Here is a 20,203-nt window from a genome sequence, read left to right as displayed (position 1 = left end):
GTCCCCTTTGGGGGCCAGGCCCACCCAGCTGGCCATCCGCCTCGGGCACTGGTCTCTCGCTCCTCGTTCCAACTCTGTCCCACCCCCTTGTCCCGGCAGTGACCCCCTCCCCTCAACGTCCCATTTCACAAGCTCCGCCTCAGTTTCTCTGTTGATTCTTGAGTTCTTTTAGGAGGGGGCCTCTCAATTTCTCTTCTTCGTTACCAGGTCTTCCTCCTACTCCCCCTGCCCCTTGACCCCCATCCCACCCCATTTTCAACGTGGGAAAGGTGCTGGGAGGGTGAAATTCACCAACACGTGACGGAACCCCCTCCCCCATCTCCGTGACCCGCCCCCACCCCCACAGGGCCTCGGGGACTGCCGGGCCTGGTCCCCAGCTCGCCTCCCCCGTGCCAGCGCCTCCCCCTTCCCCGCCCCCAGACCCAAGCCGGCTCTGCGCCCGCAGACGAGCTGGGGGCGGGGCGGGGGGCGGAGCCCGCAACAAAGACTGGGAGCTCGCGACGGGGGCGGGGCTGGGGCGGAATCCCAGCCGCCTGCGAGGCGGGGGAGGCGGCGGCGAGGGTCGCCCCAGCTGGGCGGGCGGGGTCGCGCAAGGTGGCGGTCCCCGCGTCCAGGCGCCGCTAGGGCGGGCGGGGGGACGGGACGCCGGGCCGGGGGCGCGTCATGTGGCCGCTCACGGTCCCGCCGCCGCTGCCGCTGCTGCTGCTGTGTTCAGGCCTCGCCGGACAGGTAGGGGCCCGGCGGGCAGGTGCAGGCGCAAGGGGCTCGAGGAGGGGAGAGGGTCTTAGAGGGTCCCGACAGAAACGTCATTTGGGGTTCCATAAGGCCCTCGGGGCTGAGGGGCGGGGGTCGCAGTGGGGGAGGGGCTGGGATGTCCACCCTGGCTTTGGGGAAAGGAAAAGGGGGCTTCACATCCAGCCCCGAGATGAGATGGTTTGGGGGACAGTCTGACCCCAGCTTCGGGGTTCTCAACCTCTCGGTAACTCGGAGCCCACACCCGCCATCTCACTGAAGCTGAGTGGGGTTGCGGGGGCAACTTCAGGGGGCCTTGGGGTGTTGCTGACCCTTCATTCCCCCCATTATGGGAGGAGATGCCCAAATTTTGCAGCCACCCCCCCCCCCCCCGCTCCTCACCTGCATCCCCAGTGTGGGGAAGGGGGCGGGACTCACGTGTGAGTGACTGATGGGGACGTGTGTGAGGTGCTGGGGAGGGGTGCTAGGTACATGTGTGTGTCACGGCTGGGTGTGACTGAGAGTTTGTGTGTCTGGCTGTGCATGAGTTGGGGTGTGATGGGAGAGGGTGTTTGTACATGAGGGAGAGAGAGTCTGTGTGTGACAGTGGGAGGCTGTGGCTGGAGGGTTGATGTGACAGTGTGAGGCTTGTGAGACTGCCCCCTGGAGTTGTGTGTCTGTGTGACTAGTGGTGTGACAGCGAGTGAGGATTGTGTTAATCCTGGCAGTATTTGGGCAACTGAAGCTGTGTGTAAAGGTCCGTGTATAAAGATCTCTGTGTGTCCCCACGATTCTGTTCATCTGCCTGGGTGTTGTACAAGATGTGTGTGACCAGGTGTATGGCTGTGTGAGAATTTGGGGTGACCGTGTGCTATTCTGTGCCTTTGAGTAAATCACCCTAAAAGGGAGGGTGAAGAGCAGGAGCTGTGTGTGCAAACGTGTACATCCATGCATCTCTGTGTGTGTGTATGTGTGTGTTGGTGCCTTGTGTGTCCCGTTCATGCTTTCACAGAAAAAAGTTGTCCTCATAGCACCCCCATCTCTTGGGCAGGCTTGGGGGACCTTGCAAAATGGGGGTGGGTTGTCCCAGTTTTCTTCAGCTGTTGGGTAACCTCTTTCCTCCTCCATCTTGGAGGCGGGAGGCCCCTCAAGTTCTCGGATCTGTAGGCGCTTAGAGGGAAGCTGGAATCTAAAATAATAATTAAAATACAGCTAACTTTTATTAAGTACTTATTATGTGCTGGGCACTGTTTCGAGCACCCAGCATGAAAGAAGGCATTTAACCCCCCTGACACCTACTAGTGGGCGTTATTGTTACCTTCATTTTGCAGAGGAAGAAAGGGAGGCACAGAAAAGTTAAGTCATTTGTCAAGCTGAGACAGCTCAGGAGTGGCAAAGGTGGGATTGAACAAAGGCAGTCCAGTGCCTGAGCCCACACATTTACCTTCTTGTTAAATCATCCACTCCATGGGTGTGGACAGTGCCTGTGCAGAAACTCAAAGAGTTTTTTAGGTAGAAGCTCAGAGGAAAAACAGTCCTGGCACCTTCTCTTTCCTGGTCAAGAGAAGAAAGGAATCAGACCCTTATGCCCACCCCAGGGGGCGATGGGAGGGCTGGAGGTCAGACTTTCAATAGGATCTCCAAGGCCATAGGGAGAGGTCGTGGGGTCCCATCCCTCACTTCTTGGTTTCCCATCTCAGGACCCACATCCTGGCTGGGAAGGGAAGTGTGATCAGTGCCTGGCATCAGGCCGCTCACAGTAGATGCTCAATTGAGATCAGCCAGAGAGAAGTAGAGACCAAAAGAGGCAGAAGGTTGAGAGAACGCTGGCAAAAAATGAACCAGGAGTGAAGGTGAATTTGGTAGCCAAGAAGGACCCTTGGGAATCACCACCTCGGGATTCTCCTCCACCCCTGCTAGCCTCTGGGAAAGTCTAGATTTCTTGACCTGTTGCCAAGATTGGCTAGTGGTGCAGGAGAGTGCAGTGAAAGGTGCTTTTGGGGGTGAATTTACGGACCCCTGGACGCAGAGGGAGTTGCTTGGGTGCGGGGCCAAGCTGGACGGCTCGGGGGCGGGATTAAACTGGGCTGGGAAGGCGGGGGTAAACGGTGGATGGGGCGGGGCTAAACTGGGGTAATCTGTTGGGGCTGGTGGGTTCCTGCAACTAGCTGCAGTGCCTCCAGGCGGCCACCATGGGCACTACAGCGTCATAAACTGGTCTCAGCCCCTAGCCGTCCACCCAGCCTGGCGCCCCAGAGAAGGAAAGGCTCTGAAGAGTGAATGCTCTTTTCCCTGTCCACCCCCCATCTCTTCCCTAGAGCCCCCTTCTCAGTCCCTGATGGGTCCTGGGCTCCACCAGGGGTCCTTGCTAGAAATCCTTCATTTGTCCATTCCATCAACAGATGCGATTAAGCACTGGGGAGACAGCCATGAATCAAGTTATCAAATCCCTGCCCTCCTGGAGCTGATCCTCTGGCGCGAGAGACAGGCAAGAACTGAATAAATATGTAATACAGTGTCAACAACAAAATGAATATATAATACAATGCAAGTGGCATGAAGAATAAAAAACGGGATTAAAGAGGGATAGTGGTGGCGTGGGCGGCCATTTTAATGGTTGTGGTCAGAGATGGTGTCTTTAAGGAGGTGGTATTTGAGGTGACCCCTGAAGGAGGTCAGAGAAGATGCCTTCCGAGGATCCAGGGGAAGACCATTCAAGGCAGAGGGAATAGCAAGTGCAAAGGCCCTGGGGTGAGAACATCTTGGTATGTTTGAGGAGCGACAAGGAGACTGGTGTGTCTGGAGAGGAGTGAGGGGAGGGGAGGTTGCTGGGAGATGAGGCCAGGGAAGACAGGAGGGGCCGGACCAAGTGAGAACATGTGGGCTATAGACAGGAGTTTGGATTTGACTCTGAGAACAGGGAGTAGCGCCTGTCAGAGGAGTCATCCATCACCCATCCATCCAGGGTCTGTATCAGATGTTCTGAGTCTGGCCTATGAATGCCTTGGAGACTACCAGATAGCTTTCCCGGTGGGAAAGATGCCCACTTCCTGACTACTGGGAAGTCCTCCCTAAGATCTAGCTATAGATCTGGACTGGCCACTCTCTGGATTTGAAGTCCTCTCTTCCCTGGGGTCCCACAGGATGGGAGGGGAGGAGTAGTTCAATTTGTACTGCATACCCCAGGGCCTTTGCACTTGCCATTTCCTCTGCCTGGGACATTGTTCCCTCCTTCTACTTCAGTGACACCTCCTCTAAGAGACCCACCCTGACCAACCATCTAAAATGACCTCCCTACGGCCACTCTCTGAGCTCTTACTCTGTTATTTTTCTTCATAGCCTGTCACTCCTTCTCCACAATTTGTTTATTCATTTGTCTGTCTCCCCCTAGAGTGGCAGCTCATCAGGGTCCAGTGGACTTTGTTGTATCTCCAGTGCCTGCAACAGAGCCAGGCACCCAGTAGGAGCTCAACAAGCATCCGTTAAAATAAAAACTTTAATGAATGGATGAATCTCCCTCCTCCTCCCACAGAGTCTCTTTCTTTCTCAAACAGTGGGACTCTTGTACCAAAGGAGGAGTGAAGGGACAGCTGTCCCCTTGGGCCATCCCCTACCCATTTCAAGTCAACCTCCGCTCTTGGATTGGAGGCATCAGGAAAACCCATCTTCCTCATCTGTGCCCCAATTCCATTATAGGGCACCACTATTTGGGGTTAACATCCTGTTCTCCTGGGCTCCTTTAGAAAATGTAAATGTCCCAGGTGGAGGGAAGTAAAAGGAAGTCTTGAGGACACTCAGATAAGTGAATGGGACATTTTTTTCCTGGGGAAGCGGTGGGGGTGGGGTGGGGTGGGGTCAAACCCGGCCTCAAGATGAAAGAGCTGGGGTGACACCTAGTGGTAAAATGAGGTTTGTGCAGAGATTGCGTGTGTCCGCATGGCTCTGCTGAAGGTGTGCAGGCAGAAAGTGTGTCAATGCTTTGGGCCAGGGTGGGGCAACTGAGGCACTAGCCTCAGATGCAAAATTGAAGGGATGCCCCCCAAAAAAGTCAGAAACCAAGATAAATAATATTTTAACAAAATCAAAATTAATGCAAAAAAAATCAGTGATACAAAATATCAAAACTTTAAATAAACACCGGAACTCATTCTGCACTTGAATGACTCATGTCACTTGCCTTGTGGCCCCTGGCCCTACAAGAATTCATCTGTAGTGTCCTTGGGGCTGTATGTTTCAGAACCACGTACTTGGCATTGACCGAGCGGGGCACAGGGACGTGTGTGCGCCATAATCACGTCCTGTGGGTATGTGTCCACAGTGACTCTTTTCATATGGCTTGGCCACATGCATGTTGGATGGGTTTCTCATGAGCCTGGCAACTGGTGTGGGCAATGACTTTTGTCCCCAGAACTCAGTGTCAGTGCCCGGGAAGCGGTAACTTGCTGTTTTCACTTATTCTTGCACTCATGTGTTCATTTAGAAAGCGCTCATTGAGAGTCTTCTGCATTTTGAGCCTCCCAGCAGACACCAAGGTCTGCGTGACAGTGTGAGCTCTTAAGGGGTGGGATGGAAGATTTAACTCCTCCGAAGCTGAGTTTGGCTGTGCTGGGAAGAAGGGTTTGTGACAGGAGTGGGAGAGCTTGTCCCACTTTTCGAGAACTCGTGTCTGAGAACACCGATATGTCTTCATGCTGAGTGGAAGGCTGGTGCATCTCACAGCTTCACCCACCCAGGGCTCAGCCACAAACCAAGGAGAAACCAGGAAGAAGAGAGAGGAGTCAGAACAGAGTCCATGAAGTCTGTGTACGGAAGCTTATTTGTGTTGCTTCTGGGAGCCCCAGTAAGCTCTCTCGGGGCCTGTTTACTCTCACTTTACACATAGTTCTGGCTGTCCTGGACAGCTCGCATCTCAGCCCTGCTTAGCAGACAGAAGACAGGGAGTCACAGCTGGAGAAGAAAGAAACCAAAAGGCAAAGTCAGTTGAAGCCACTGGATGAAATGGTAAATAGCTCCTCACCTTTTCTTTTTTTTTTTTTTAAAGATTTTATTTATTTGACACAGAGAGAGACACAGCGAGAGAGGGAACACAAGCAGGGGAAGCGGGAGAGGGAGAAGCAGGCTCCCTATGGAGCAGGGAGCCCAATGCGGGGCTCGATCCCAGGACCCTGGGATCATGACCTGAGCCGAAGGCAGATGCTTAACGACTGAGCCACCCAGGCGCCCCCACTCCTCACCTTTTCGACCCTGAGAAAGTCCTAGTTGTTCTCAAGAAAAATACATGGTGAACACCCATGATAAACCAGATTCTTTCTCTTCCTAATGTCTCTGGTCATTTCTGTGTGAAAGACACCAAGTGAGCACATACAAGCATGTGGCACAGCCCACCGTGGAGGAGTTCTCAGGACTAAGTAAGGGTGTGTGTGTGTGTGTGTGTGTGTAAATAGAAGACTTCAAAATTGTGGCAAAATATATACAACATAAAATTTACCATCTTAGCTATTTTTATTTTTTTTTATTTTTAAAGATTTTATTTATTTGAGAGAGAGAGAGAATGAGAGATAGAGAGCACGAGAGGGAAGAGGGTCAGAGGGAGAAGCAGACTCCCCGCTGAGCAGGGAGCCCGATGCGGGACTCGATCCCGGGACTCCAGGACCATGACCCGAGCCGAAGGCAGTTGCCTAACCAACTGAGCCACCCAGGCGCCCTACCATCTTAGCTATTTTTAAATGTACAATTCTCGGGGGCGCCTGGGTGGCTCAGTTGGTTAAACAGCTGCCTTCAGCTCTGGTCATGATCCCAGGGTCCTGGGATCGAGTCCCACATTGGGCTCCCTGCTCAGTGGGGTGTCTTTCTCCCTCTGCCGTTCCCCCTGCCTTTGCTTGCTCTCCCCTGCCCCCGTTTCAAATAAATACATTAAATCTTTAAAAAAAATAAAAAAATAAAATGTACAATTCTCTAGTGTTAAGTACATTCACATAGTTGTGCGACTATCACCACTCTGTTCATCTTGCAAAACTGAACTTCCGCCTATTAAACAACTCCGCATCCCCTTCTCTCCCAGCCCCCCTGAACCCCCTTCTACTTTCTGTCTCTATGCATTTGATTACTCTAGGTACTTCATATAAGTGGAATCATGCAGTATTTGTCTTTTTGTGACTGGCTTATTTCACCCAGCATTGTGTCCTCCATGCTCATCCCATGTCATGGCAGGAGTCAGCACCTCCCTCCTTTTATTTTTATTTGTTTATTTGAGAGAGAGAGAGAGAGCATAAGCAAGGAAGAGAGGCAGAAGGAGAAGCAGGCTCCCCGCTGAGCAGGGAGCCTGATGTGGGGGCTCCATCCCAGGACCTGGGATCATGACCTGAGCTGAAGGCAGACGCTTAATTGACTGAGCCACCCAGGCGTCCCCATCACTTCCCTCCTTTTTAAGGCTTCACACGATTCCATTGTGTGGATGCAACACATTTTGTTTATCCATTCATCCTTCAGTGGACATTTGGGTTGCTTCCACCTTTCGGCTATTGTGAATGATGCCGCTGTGAACATGAGGTGCGAATATCTCTTTGAGACCTTGCTTCTAACTCTTTGGGGCATATGCCCGGAAGAGGGATTGCCGCCATATTGTTTTCCACAGTGGCCGCACCATGTTACATTCCACCAACAGTGCACACGGGCTCCACGTTCTCTAATCCTCAGCGGCAGTGTTGTTACTACTTGACTTTTTGACTTTAGCCCATGGGTGTGATGTGATCTCATTGTGGTTTTGATTTGCACTTCATGAAGAGTTTGTGATGTTGGGCTTTTTATGTGTTTATTGTTGTTTGTATATCTTCTTTAGAGAAATGTCAAGTCTTTTGTCCATTTTAAAATCAGGTTGGTTTTCTGTTGTTTAAGTAAAAGGTGAGAGAGTGAGGGGGAGGAGGGATAGAGGGAGAGGGAGAGGGAGAATCTTAAGCAGGCTCCACGCTGAGCATGGACGTGGGGCTTGATCTCATCAGCCTGAGATCATGACCTGAGCCGAAATCAAGAATTGGACACTTAACCTACTGAGCCACCCAAGCGCCCCTAAGTAAAAGATTTTATTTTTTATTTTTATTTTTTTTAAAGATTTTATTTATTTATTTGAGAGAGAGAGAGAGAGAGAGAGAGCACATGAGAGGGGGGAGGGTCAGAGGGAGAAGCAGACTCCCCGCCGAGCAGGGAGCCCGATGCGGGACTCGATCCTGGGACTCCAGGACCATGACCTGAGCCGAAGGCAGTCGCTTAACCCACTGAGCCACCCAGGCGCCCCCTAAGTAAAAGATTTTAAAGCCAGGAATGAGAGCTGGTTGGATTTGAGTGAGGGCCAGAGCCTCTGGCTATAACATGGAAAACACTGGAGTTGGGCGAGTGAAGGCATAAAGACAGGATTACCTCAGGAGTTGGCAAGGCCTGAGGCAAATTGGTGGCAGCCAGAGGCCTAGCAGGACGAACATTTGGGGAATGGAGGGAGTGAATCTCTCGTTGTCTGGGATCCTTAACAAGGACAACTGTCTCCTTCCCAACCTTCTCCTGGAATTCTGAACCAGGCAGGAAAGCAGAGATGACAGGAGGAGCGTGGGGCTCCCAGACTTTCAGGGAGACAAAAGCGAGACATGTTTGAACACCATTTCCAAACACTTGCTGTCACCAAGCAAAATGCTGAAAGCACAGGCTAGAAGATTAATGCCATTTGTGTTCTGAGGCGTGCAAAGCTCTGTGTGTATGGACAGGAATTCATGCCTTATGTGTGAATGAAAGAGGTCACAGATCTTCTTGCAAAGGACACTTAGTTTCTCTTGGTTTGTGTTTTTTGTTTTCTTTTGGGTTTGTGTTTCTTAGCTTTTCTACCGGCAAGTTCCATCATTTTTACCTGCTGCACATGAAACAGGGAAGGAACTTATACCTGAATTCATATATCTGAGTAAATTTTCTTCTTGACATAAAACATACCTACCGAGAAGTGCGCAGATTATAAAGGTGCAGCTCGATAAATTGTCTTGAAGTGACATGGTGTAACCAGCACCAGGTAAAGAAACAAAACTTTTCAAATATCCAGAAGTCCCCCTCATGCTTCTTCTAGCCACCTGCTCAGCAAGAGTTACCACTAAGCTAACGTCTGTCTCTCACTATGTACGGGTTTGGCCAGCTTTGTAACTTAATGAAGTCATGAGGTATGTAGTTGTGGGGGCCTGGCTGGTCTCACTTAACATTATGTCTGTAAGATGCCGCCATATTACTGTTGTGTGGTCCTTGCCTGTTTTCATCACTTTATGGCATTCCATTGTGTGACTATACCATGAAATATTTGTTCTACTGTTTCTGGGCATTTGGGCTGGTGAAGTTTGCGGCTGACCTAAACAGTGCTGATATAAATATTCTGACACTCTGTCTTCAGTAGATGCTTGTCACATTTCTGTTGGGTATTAGCGGAATCCTGATTCATGGTATTGGATAATAGCTGGGTTAGATTTCTGCAAGCCTCTGGTCACATTTTTGTTGACCAAACAAGATGCCACCTAGTTTTATGTATGTTTCTGCTTAAAAAACACATTATTTAATATGTATTGTTGGTTGGTTAACATCAAACTCATGGCCAAAGACATTATAACTCATGCCTGAATGAAGCTTATTGACAAGATGTATTTTCTCCAAAGACATGTCGCAGCCTGCTTGTACTTTGAAACACTACACAGCAGTTAGCACCGTGCTTGGGGGCCACTTAAAATAGTGAAATCACTAATAAAAAGCACACCAAATAAAAGTGAAAACCTTGGCACCAAATAACCAATGAAAAAGATGCTTGTTTACAATTATAAGAGCTGAAACAAGAAGGCAGAATATGGTTGTGTTGGACCTCGGTTGGGAATCTGCGGGTTGGTGACTCCATTCTTTTTTTTTTTTCTGCCACTGCATGCATGTCCATGAATGACCACAAAAGCCCCATGAATATTGATTTTGGGGTTACAAATAAATCATAGTGAGTTGGTGAGTTTGCCAATATGGAATCTGCAAATAATGAGATTCCACTGTATGTACCAAGGAGCAGAATTGCTGAGTTGTAGGGGAGGAATATATTGAGCTTTAGGAGATGCTGCCACTCTTCCAAAGTCTCAAAGACTATTCCGTTTTTCCATTTACTCCTCCACCGGTAGTATTTGAGCATTCCAGCTGCTCCGCATCGTGACCAGCCTGTTGGTGTCTTTCCTTTTTCCTTTAGATAGTCCAGTGGGTGTGCAGTGGTAGCATGTTTTGGATTTAATTTACATTTCCTGATGACTAATATTACATACCTTTTCACATGTTTATTGACACTTAGTGTTCCATTTTGTGAAATGCTCTATTCCGCTGCCTGCCTTTTTCTTACTGATTTATAGGAATATATGTGTGCCTGTGTATCCAGATTTTACATCTGTATCTGTATCTATCTATACAGATTTCATATAGATTAAATAAGGTATGAGTTCTCTGTTGGACATAAAGATTGCAAATATCTTCTCCCACTCTGTGGCTTGTCTTTTCATTCTCTTAATGGAGTCTTTGATCAATAGACCTTCTTAATTTTAATGTAGTTCAAATAATATTTTTCCCCTTTTAAGGTTAGTGCTTGTTAGGGTCCAGTTCTAGAAATCTTTGCCTACCCTCAGAGTAATGAAGATGTTCTTCTATATTTTCTTCTAAAAGATTTATTGTTTACCTTTCATATTTAGATGTACAACATTTATTGTTTACCTTTCATATTTAGATGTACAATCCATCTGGAATTGATTTTTGCATAGGATATGAGGTAGGGATCAACATTTATTCTTTCCCCTGTGAATAGACCCAGTTGACCAAGCACCATGTAGACTCTGGAGCCTGACCATCTGGGATCATATCCTGGGGGCCTTCGGGAAATTTCTTAGCATCTCTGTACCTCTGTTTCCTCATTTTTAAAAATGGGAATTGTAATCCTATCTACTTCTACTCAGTGATAGTCTGAGGGTTAAGTGAGTTACTGTAAGTACATTGCTGCTAATGATACCTACCATGGGATAGATACTCAGTAAACCTTAGCAACCATGGTTATTATTTCTGACAGTTGTCAACTTTTTCCCTCCGGAGAATTTTCAGGTCAGGGAAAAACCGTTTCTTTCCATGGCTCCTGGTCCTGGCGCATTCAGGTTGCTCTAACAGAATACCATGGACTGAGTGGCTCATAAACAACAGACATGTATATCTCACAGTTCTGGAGGCTGGGAAGTCCAAGATCAGAGTGCTGGCAGATTGGGTGTTTTCTCACTGTTTTCTTATATGGTGGAAGGGAGACAGAGCTCTTCGAGCTCTCTTTTATAAGGACACTAACCCATTCATGAGGGTGGAGCCACCCTCATGACTCAATCATCTCCCGAAGGCCTCATCTCCAAATACCATCACACTGGGGATTAGGTTTCAACATAGGAATTGGGGGGGTGTGGTACACAAACATTCAACCTAAGGCACTTCCCAACACAATGGTTAGAGTGATGATGGTGATGGGAAAGAAGGGAAACTTTTTTGGGGCACCTAGCTGGCTCAGTTGGAGGAGCGTGTGACTCTTGATCTCAGGGTTGTGAGTTTGAGCCCCACATTGGGTGTAGGGATGACTTAAATAAATACTAGGGGCACCTGGGTGGTGCAGTTGGTTGAGTCTGACTCTTGGTTTTGGCTCAGGTCGTGATCTCAGGGTTGTGAGTCTACTTAAGACTGTCCCTCTTCCCCTACCCCCTCTCTAAAATAAATAAATAAATCTTAAAAAAATATATGTATATATGAAAGAAGGGATACTTTCTGTAGACGTTTCTGCATCAAGATCAGTGGGCATTGGTGCTGGTTTGGATGGAGTAGGGAAGGAGAAGGAAGGGTAAGGGGAGCACAATCTGTAGTTCCTAACTGAGGGTACATCTGGGCCAGGACCAGGGGGAGGCAAGCAAGGAGACTGGGACACAAAATTTAAGGACTCATTCTCACATCAATCAGTTCATTGCAGGGCACCTCAGGGGAGGGGGCTTGAAGGGAAAATTTAAGAATGCCCCCTCTTAACAGTTTTGTTGAAGTATAATTTACATGCCATAAGAGTGCCTGGGTGGCTCAGTTGGTTGGGCAACTGCCTTCGGCTCAGGTCATGATCCTGGAGTCCCGGGATCGAGTCCCGCTTCGGGCTCCCTGCTTGGCGGGGAGTCTGCTTCTCCCTCTCCCGCTGCCCTCTCTTGTGCTCTCTCTCTCTCTCTCTCAAATAAATAAATAAAATCTTAAAAAAAATTTACATGCCATAAAATCTACCTGTTTAAGTGTGCAATTCAGTGACTTTTTAGTAAATTTACAGAGTTGTGCAAACATCACCCCAATCCAGTTTTAGGACATTTCCATCACCCCCAGAAGATCCCTCGTGCCTGTTTGCAGTCTATCTCCACACCCACCCTCAGTTCCAGGCAATCACTAATCTAATTTCTGTCTCTATTGGTTTGCCTTTTCTGGACATTTTGTGTAGATGGAATCATACAAAATGTGGCCTTTTTAAAAAGTTTATTTGAGAGAGAGAGAGAGAGCGCAGGAGCTGGGGGAGGGGCAGAGGGCGAGGGAGAGGGAGAAGCAGACTCCCCCCTGAGCAGGGAGCCCAACATGGGGCTCAAAGCCAGGACCCTGGGATCACAACCTGAGCTGAAGGCAGATATTTAAGTGACTGAGCACCCAGGTGCCCCAAAATGTGGCCTTTTGTATCTGGTTTCTTTCACTTAGCAAAATATTCTCAAGGTTCATTCATGTTGTAGCATATATCTACAGTTTATTCCTTTTTATTGTTGAATAACATTCCCTTGTATGGATGTACCACAATTTGTTTAACCATTTGCTAGTTGATGGGCATTTGGATGGTTTCATTCATGATGAAAAATTTTGACTTGAATATTCACATACAAGTCTTGCAGTGGACATATTTATCTCGGGTAGATGGAACTGTTGGGTCTTATGGTAAGTTTCTGTTTAACTTTTTTTTAAGAGATTTTATTTATTTATTTATTTATTTATTTTAGAGAGAGAGTGCGAGTGGGGGGACAGTGAGGGAGGAGGAAGAGGGAAAGAGGGAAAGAATCTCAAGCAGACTCCATGCTGAGTATGAAGCCCAACACAGGGCTGTATCTCATGACCCTGAGATCATGACTTGAGCCAAAACCAAGAGTCAAATGCTCAACCAACTGAGCCACCCAGGTGCCCCTGTTTAACTTTTTAAGAAAGGGCTAAGTTGTTTCTCAAAGTGGTTGCAACATTTTTTATTCCCACTAGCAATAGGTTCCCATTTCTCTACATCATCACCAGCACTGCCTGTCTTTCTGATTGAGGTTGTTCTGGTGGGCGTCATGTGCTGTGAGTCCTGGGAAACACAAGTGGGAATGTCCAAGAAGCAGATAGGCATAGGGGTCTGAACTCCAGCTGGAGATCTGAGCTGTAGATATACCTTTGGGAACCTCAGCTGTAGATTCATTTAGTCACTTAATCGACAACATTTTTTGAATACCTACTATGTGCCAAGCACTAAGTTCTAAGCCCTGGGGTTTCAGCTGTGAAAAATATAGCCAGGTAGGTACCCTTGTGAAACTGAAAGTCTAGTGGAGGAGACAGACCATAAACAAATAAAAGTAATGTCAGTCACATAGGGATAAATGCTGTTCGAGAAAATAGAGCAGAGTGAGGGACAGAGAGTGGTGGGGGCTGGTATCATCAAGGAAGTGGCCAGGGAAGGTCCTTCAGACATGATGGCCATATCACTCAGAGTTCAGTTAGGGAAACAAACCACTCTAGGTGTTTCAGAGAGGGAGTTTAATACAGGGAATTGGTTAAGCATAAGATGCAAGACTTGAGAAGCCAAACTGATGGGATAATCAGGGAATCCAGCAATAAACCACAGTATAAAGCTGCTTGAGGGACCTGACAAATGCGTGTTGTGACAAAGAGGGGGCTCTTGTGTGGGAGCTGGGACCATGGAGGGGATGTAGCTACCATCTGAATGCATCACAACCCCAAGCAGAAAGAACGGGGAGAAATACCCTGGCTTCTCCCTTCCTTCCCACCCTCCAGTCTCCTTCCAGTGCCTCCCATTGGATAAGCCTAACAGGATGCCAGTGTGTAAGGGAACCTGGGAAATGTAGTTTTCTGGAGAAAGGTAGGGCATGCCTCTGACCTACACAGTGATGAAGCAGAGATATAAGTGAAGTAAAAGAACAGCTATATGTGTATCTGTGGTAATAGTTTGGGGGGGGCGCCCATGTGGCTCAGTCGGTTAAGCGTCCAGCTCTTGATTTCGGCTCAGGTCATGATCACAGGGTCCTGGGATGCAGCCCTGCGTCAGGCTCCAAGTTCAGTGGGGAGTCTGCTTGAGGATTCTCTCTCTCTCCCGCTGCCTCTCCCCCCACTCGCATGTGCGTGCTCTCTCTCAGATAAATTAATACATCTTTAAAAAAAAAAGTGTTATGGGTAGAGTGGACAGCAATGCACAGCAAGTACAAAGGTACTGAGGTGGGAATGTGCCAGACAGAACCAAAACCTTGGGAGTGGGTGTGATGGTCCAGGCACAGTATACAGAATGAGATGAGTGGGGACTCAGGAGAAAACCCTTTGAGACATAGACATTTTGGGAGAAGGCAGGAGACAGTGAGGATGCAGCCAGAGTGGTGGGGGTGGAACTAGGAAATGATAAGGTGTCTCTGAAATCAAAAGAGAAATTACTTTCGAGAAAGAGGGAACGATCCATGAAGACTAACCTGTGGGGTAACTAAATGAGGGCTCATGTGAGGCTGTGGAGCAGGCAAATTGGAAGGTCACTGCTGCCTTTGGTGAGAGGAGTTTGGAAGCATTCAGGAGGTAGGAGGTGAGGCAGTAGAGACAGCAAATGCAGATGTCAGTGTAGACCACTCCTTGGAGGAGTTTGACTGGAAGGAGCTAGGGCAGTTTCCCACAGCACCGATGGTGAGAGAGTGAAACAGTATCAGTGGGTTCAAAATTCTCTAAGCTAGGAGACCTTGGAGCCCAGTGGTTTTGGAGTCTGAAATCAGACAGACCTGGGTTAAAATCCTGAGCCCCTATTTACCTGCTGGGTCACCCTGAGTTGGTCCCCTCTCCTCTTTGAGCCCAGTTTCTTCACCTGCAAATAGGGATGTTGCTGTACTTTTCATGGGAGGTTGCAGCTGGTGCTCAGGCAGCACATTTGCAAAGTGTTCAAATTGTAAATGCAAGCTATAGTACAAGGAGGCAAGGACTCATCTCATTTTTTAAAGCTTATCATCAGTCGCAAATAATAACAATGGCAGCTACTATTTATGAAATGCTTCGCGTGTCCCAGACACCCTGCAAAGTACTTTATAAGCACATCACCCACTCTCCCAGACACACACATGCTCTCCCAGTTCACTCTGCTCCAACCACACTGGCCTGTTCCTTGAGCACTTATGTTCCTGCCTCAGACCTTTGCACTTGCTCTTTGTCAGTAACTCTTCCCTCAGATATCCAAATGGCTCCCTCCCTCACCTTCTTCAGGTCTCTGCCCAAATATCACTCTCCAACCATCCTGACTAAAGTTTACTCTCCTACTTAGTCTGGATGCCCCTTCCTCCCCATAGCCCATGTATCACCCCCCGCCTTTTCTGTCTTGCCCCATATAATTTTCAGCTCCACAAAGGCATTTTTATCTGTTGTTCGCAGTGCGTTGCACATAGTAGATGTTCAATAAATCTTTAACTTGATTCTCAGGACACCTAAGCCCTTTACACATATTAGGTACATGGGTCCTCACAACCACCCACATTGCAGATGAGGAAGCTGAGGCAGAGAGGTCTTTGCTAGGGGTCACCAGGGTCGGCACCTGCCTCTCCGTGTTAAGCTCAGAAAAAAGGGCAGTTCAAAACCCCTACCGCCCTCTCCAGCGCTTCTCCCTCGGCGGCGAGCCCTCGGCTAGCGGCCACGGCCGGTAAAGGCCTGAGTCATCGCCGCCTCCAGACGGCGGCGGCCGCGGGCTGCGGGCGACGGCGGCGGCGGCGGCCGGGGCGGCAGCGCAAGGTGATGCGGGGACGCCGGGAGGGGGCGTGAGTGAGGGAAAACAGAGAAAATTAAAACCCGCCGGGGGCTCCTCCCCGCCTACTCGCCACCCCCGCCGCCGGCTGGTGCGTGGGTGGGTGAGTGGGTGAGTGGGTGAGTGGGTGGGTGGGGGGCCGCTCTGCACTCCCCCTCCGCGGCAGGGACGGACCCCGAGCCCTGGGGCCCGGAGGAAGGTCCGAAGTGTCAGTTCCCCGCCTCCACCCCAAGTTCGAGTTATGAGTGGAGACCCGCCTGGGACTAGTCTGCAAAAGGCTGGCTCCTCCGTCTCAGCCGCCCCGGGTTACGATGAGCCCCTCGGTGTAGTGGGAAATCCTCCCGGCTGCCCGGGTGACCCCCTCCCACTGCCGCACCGTCATCCAAGCAGTCGCGTCTACTGGCTCTAGACCCGCCACTCTGGGCTTCCCTGGTCCCGAAACCACGGGGGGGGGGTCCCCAGAGTGGTACCGGGGAAGTCCCTTCCCCTAGGAAAGGAGACCCTGTGCTGCCCGGTTCAGGGGTGCCCACGGGTCTCGCCCCCACGGCCCCCGACGCCTGCGCTCCCGGGTTCCAGAGAGCCGGGGTCGGTGTCCTAACCGTAGGAGGGTGGGGGCTTGCGACTCCGGCCCCCTGCCAGCTTCGGGTGGTCCGCGTGCGGCGGCCGCCCACTGAGCCCGGGGGGCTGTCGAGCGCCTAGGGCTCCGAAAGGGGCTGTGCGCGGAGGGTGGCCGGGGAGTGCCGGGGGAGGGGGGGAGCGGGAACACCGCTGGGGGGCGGGGCTGGGAATACCAAGGCGGTGGGGGTGGGGCAGGTGGGGAACGCCACCGCAGGGGGCCCTCACCCGGGGGGGGGGGCGGTCCCCGCGGGGCGGCGGCGGGGCCTGGGGAGGGGGGGCAGTCTGGGCGCCCCCCGCCCCCGCCGGGCTCCGGGCCGGAGCCGTGACGTCACGGCGGCTGGAAGTGCCCGGCGCGGAGGCGCGGGAGGGGGTGGGGGGGGCCGAGCCGGCGCTTTATAAGCGGAGCCCGCCAGGCGCGCCGAGCCGCAGCCCGAGTCCGCGAGCCCCCCTGCCGGCCCCGGTCCCGGCCCCCAGCTTGCGCTCGTGCCCCCGGGGCGGCTGGGTGGCGAGGGACCGAGCGCCAGGCGGCGGGCCGGAGAAGGGACGCGCGGCGGGCGGCCGCGGGGCATGAGGCGGGGGCGCGATGTCGGTGCCGCTGCTCAAGATCGGGGCCGTGCTGAGCACCATGGCCATGGTCACCAACTGGATGTCGCAGACGCTGCCCTCGCTCGTGGGGCTCAACGGCACCGTGTCCCGCGCGGGCGCCTCCGAGAAAATCGTGAGTGGCCGCCGCGCGGGGGGCACTCCCGGGGGGCGTGGTGCCCGCGCCGCCGCCGCCGCCGCCGCAGCCCCCGGGGGCCCCCGCCCCCCAGCTTCTCTGCGCGCCTGGCCGGGGGGCGCCCTCCCGGGGCTGGGGGCTGGACGCAGAGGAGCCCCGGGATCCCGAGCCCCCCCCCCCGCGCCGTTTATTCTTGTTATTATTATTACTGCTTCTCATTTATTAGTGAGCAGTGTCCAAGTGGCAACAATGTACTAGGCTCGCTCGGCTCCCCGCGCAGGCGGCAAGGGCTGCGCAACTGAGCCCGGTCCGGCTGAGTGGGGCGGAGCGGGAGGGTAGATTCGGGAGGCTGGGAGGGACGTTGCCTCTGAATGGGGCAACCACGGGGTCTCCGAGTGTCTCTACCGTCGGGATCGCTGCCTGTCTGTGTATCTCTGAGTCGTCCCGTCTGTCTCTCTTTTTCTCTCCGTCTCTATCTGTTCTTTCCCCTCTGGTTTGCTTCTCTCTGCAGCCCCCCCCCCCCCCCCCCCGCCCCCCCCCCCCCCATCCCCAGGATCTCCTTCCTGGTTACCTGTTTCACCATGTGCCGAATATTTATTCCCAGAACTCGCTCTCTCTAGGAGGCAGATGGCTCTCAAGACTGGGGCAGGGGCACGGGCTGGCCCGGCCCCCAGAAGCACAGGATTGCCCATCCTGTCCTCCTCTATCACCTTCATCCTCCAGCTCCCCTTGCCACAGAGCTCTTTTGGGGAGGGGCCAGGGAGACTCATTCATGATCAATAACGGTGTTCCTGGTGCCCTGGGGCAAGGGGAGAAGGCAGCCTCCACTGCAAACTTCCCTCGGTCTCCTCCAGATATGGCCCTCCCTTCCCATCTTTTCCCCTTTTCAATCTGTTTGTGGGACTCCTCCCAATAGGTGGAACTGGGATGCATGGAGCTCCCTCTCCTGCTCAGTGTTTCCCTAACTTCACCAGCTCCCTTGTTCAGCCTCCAGTGGCCACCACACCACTTCTTTCTCCTTGCTGAAAGGAAAAGAAGTCTTTGCCCCCAAGGGTGGAAGGCAAGTGTGGGGGGGTGCCAAACACTGTGCCCAGGCTTTGTCCCACCCCTGGGGGGAAATGGTATTGGGCTTGGCACTGGTGAGGGCTCTCAGTCCAAATTCTCAAACTTGAAGATAATATGTGAAACAATGTCTTTCTGTGTGTCTGTCACATCGAGTGATATGATTCGAGTATATTCTGGGGTGTTTATCTAGTCATGAGTTTTGGTGTGTAAATGGGGTTGGGTGTGAATTGAGGGAGAAAGTTTATGAGCTTTGCCAACATGAGGGTCCAAGTGTATCTTCCTGTGTGTGAAGGTATGTCCCTGAATGAGTGTGAGTGTGTCCGGGTGTGGATGTGTCTAAGTGTATATCTGCAGTTCTATGTCCCTGACTGTGGGCTTGCGTGTGTTACGTGATTGCATGTGCACATATGAGTTTGTGACAGCCTTTTAGCTCTTGCCTTCTGAGGGGGGAGAGAGATGGTGTCACATTGAAATCAGAAGCCACATTCCCTTCCCCCACCCTCACAGAGTGTGAGTTTGTGTAAATGTGTGCATGTAATATGTATAGCATATGGTGTGTGGGGAAGGTGTACCTAAGTGTGGAAGAGTATGTCTCTGAGTTATGATTTTGTTTGTACTAATATGTACGTGTGTGTTTGTGTGCATGTAAGTGTAGACATGCATGTCTTCAGAAGTGTGTGCATATGTGTGTAACTATGAATGGTGTGTGTGCTTACTTTGTATACATGTGGGTGGATTCCTGTGTGAACCATGTGTTTTCTGTAAGTGTGTGTACATGTACATGTACCCAAACAGAACTGGTCTCCATTCTGACCCATCTGTAGCTAATAGGACCACAATCTAGTGCTACCATGAAATTACCTGCTGAAAGTTAGTATTTCTTCCATCCCTGATCCCCATCCCATCCCTCAGTCTCACTAAGCCTTGCACAAGGACTCTGTGGAATGAGATGCCAAGAGACTTAGGATAGGACCTGAAGGGGAACTGTCACAAGAGAGTGCTCTAGAAATGGTCTTGGGAGTCTGGTAGACCAAGGTTGGAATCCGCTCTCCCCCACCTTGCTCTATGACTTGCTCTTGACTCTGGGCGCCAGTGAGTTCACCACTCTGAGCTGTGGTTTCCTCATTTATAAAATGGGAATGTTAATTCCTACCTCACAGAACTGTTGTGGGTAACAGAGATCTGTAGTCCAGCTCCCCACTCATCCTTGCTTCCATCTGTTTCTCCACCATCCATCCATCCATCCATCCATCCATCCATCCATCCATCCATCTCTTTATCCTCCCATTCATCTCTCCATCCACTTCTCCATCCATCTCTTCAGCCGATCATTATCCATCATCTGTCTCTCCATCTCTCCTTCCATGCATCCATCCCTCCATCCATCCATCTCTCTATCCATGTATCCACTCACCCCTCTATCCATCCATCATCCAGCCATCTGTTCATCTATCCTCTATATATCCATCCTTCCATCCATTTTGTTTATTCAGCAAAACTATTGTGTGCTCTCTCTATGTCAAGCATGTTTATGCTTAAAAGCTCCAGCTCAGTGCCTGACATAGTAGATGCTCAGTTAGTGATAGGACTCTAAGTCATACATATCTGGGTTTGAATTCTGGCCCTGCACTTTACTAGCAGTATGCCCTTGGAGAAATTATTTAACCTCTCTAAACTTCAGTATCCTCATTAGTCAAGGAGAGTTTAGAGTCCCCATTAGACCATAGGATCCATGAGGAACCACCAAGGACATCTGTGTTTTGCTCATTATTAAACCCTAAGGCCTGATGCACAGTAAGCCCACAATAAGTATTTGTTGACAAATACTTATTTGTCTGAACTGAACCAACAATGTTGTGTGACTGAACCAACAATGACATCTTCATAAGGATTCATGGATTCCACCTTCAAGTGGAAACAAATGGCTGGGAGCATAGTAGGTGTTCAGTAAGGAGGAGTTTCTTCATTTGCCG

General features: G+C 50.7%; 1 protein-coding gene and 1 long non-coding RNA gene across 3 annotated transcripts in view; both read left to right on the top strand.

The window, feature by feature from the left end:
• Positions 1–537: 537 nt before the first annotated feature.
• Positions 538–20,203, top strand: part of OLFM2 (olfactomedin 2) — a 59,578-nt gene continuing 39,912 nt past the window's right edge. The window contains exon 1 of one of the 2 annotated variants that reach the window (XM_073887766.1): positions 538–729. In XM_073887766.1, the coding sequence (XP_073743867.1) occupies positions 664–729 (66 nt within the window). In that variant the 5' untranslated portion in view covers positions 538–663. Of the gene's footprint in view, positions 730–16,882; positions 17,166–20,203 lie in introns of those variants that run through there. The other variant, XM_025863173.2, reaches the window with a different exon arrangement.
• On the top strand, positions 2,455–4,248 carry LOC141371639 (uncharacterized). Its single transcript, XR_012376736.1, has 3 exons — positions 2,455–2,585; positions 3,135–3,220; positions 4,124–4,248. It is a non-coding gene; the product is annotated as an uncharacterized lncRNA (long non-coding RNA).

This window comes from Callorhinus ursinus, unplaced genomic scaffold, assembly GCF_003265705.2.
Source record: "Callorhinus ursinus isolate GAN/ISIS: 27379988/994484 unplaced genomic scaffold, GSC_fseal_2.0 scaffold82, whole genome shotgun sequence".
NCBI lineage: Eukaryota > Metazoa > Chordata > Mammalia > Carnivora > Otariidae > Callorhinus > Callorhinus ursinus.
The sequence above is the reverse complement of the archived record's forward strand: the minus strand, read 5'-3'. Positions and strand labels throughout refer to the sequence as shown.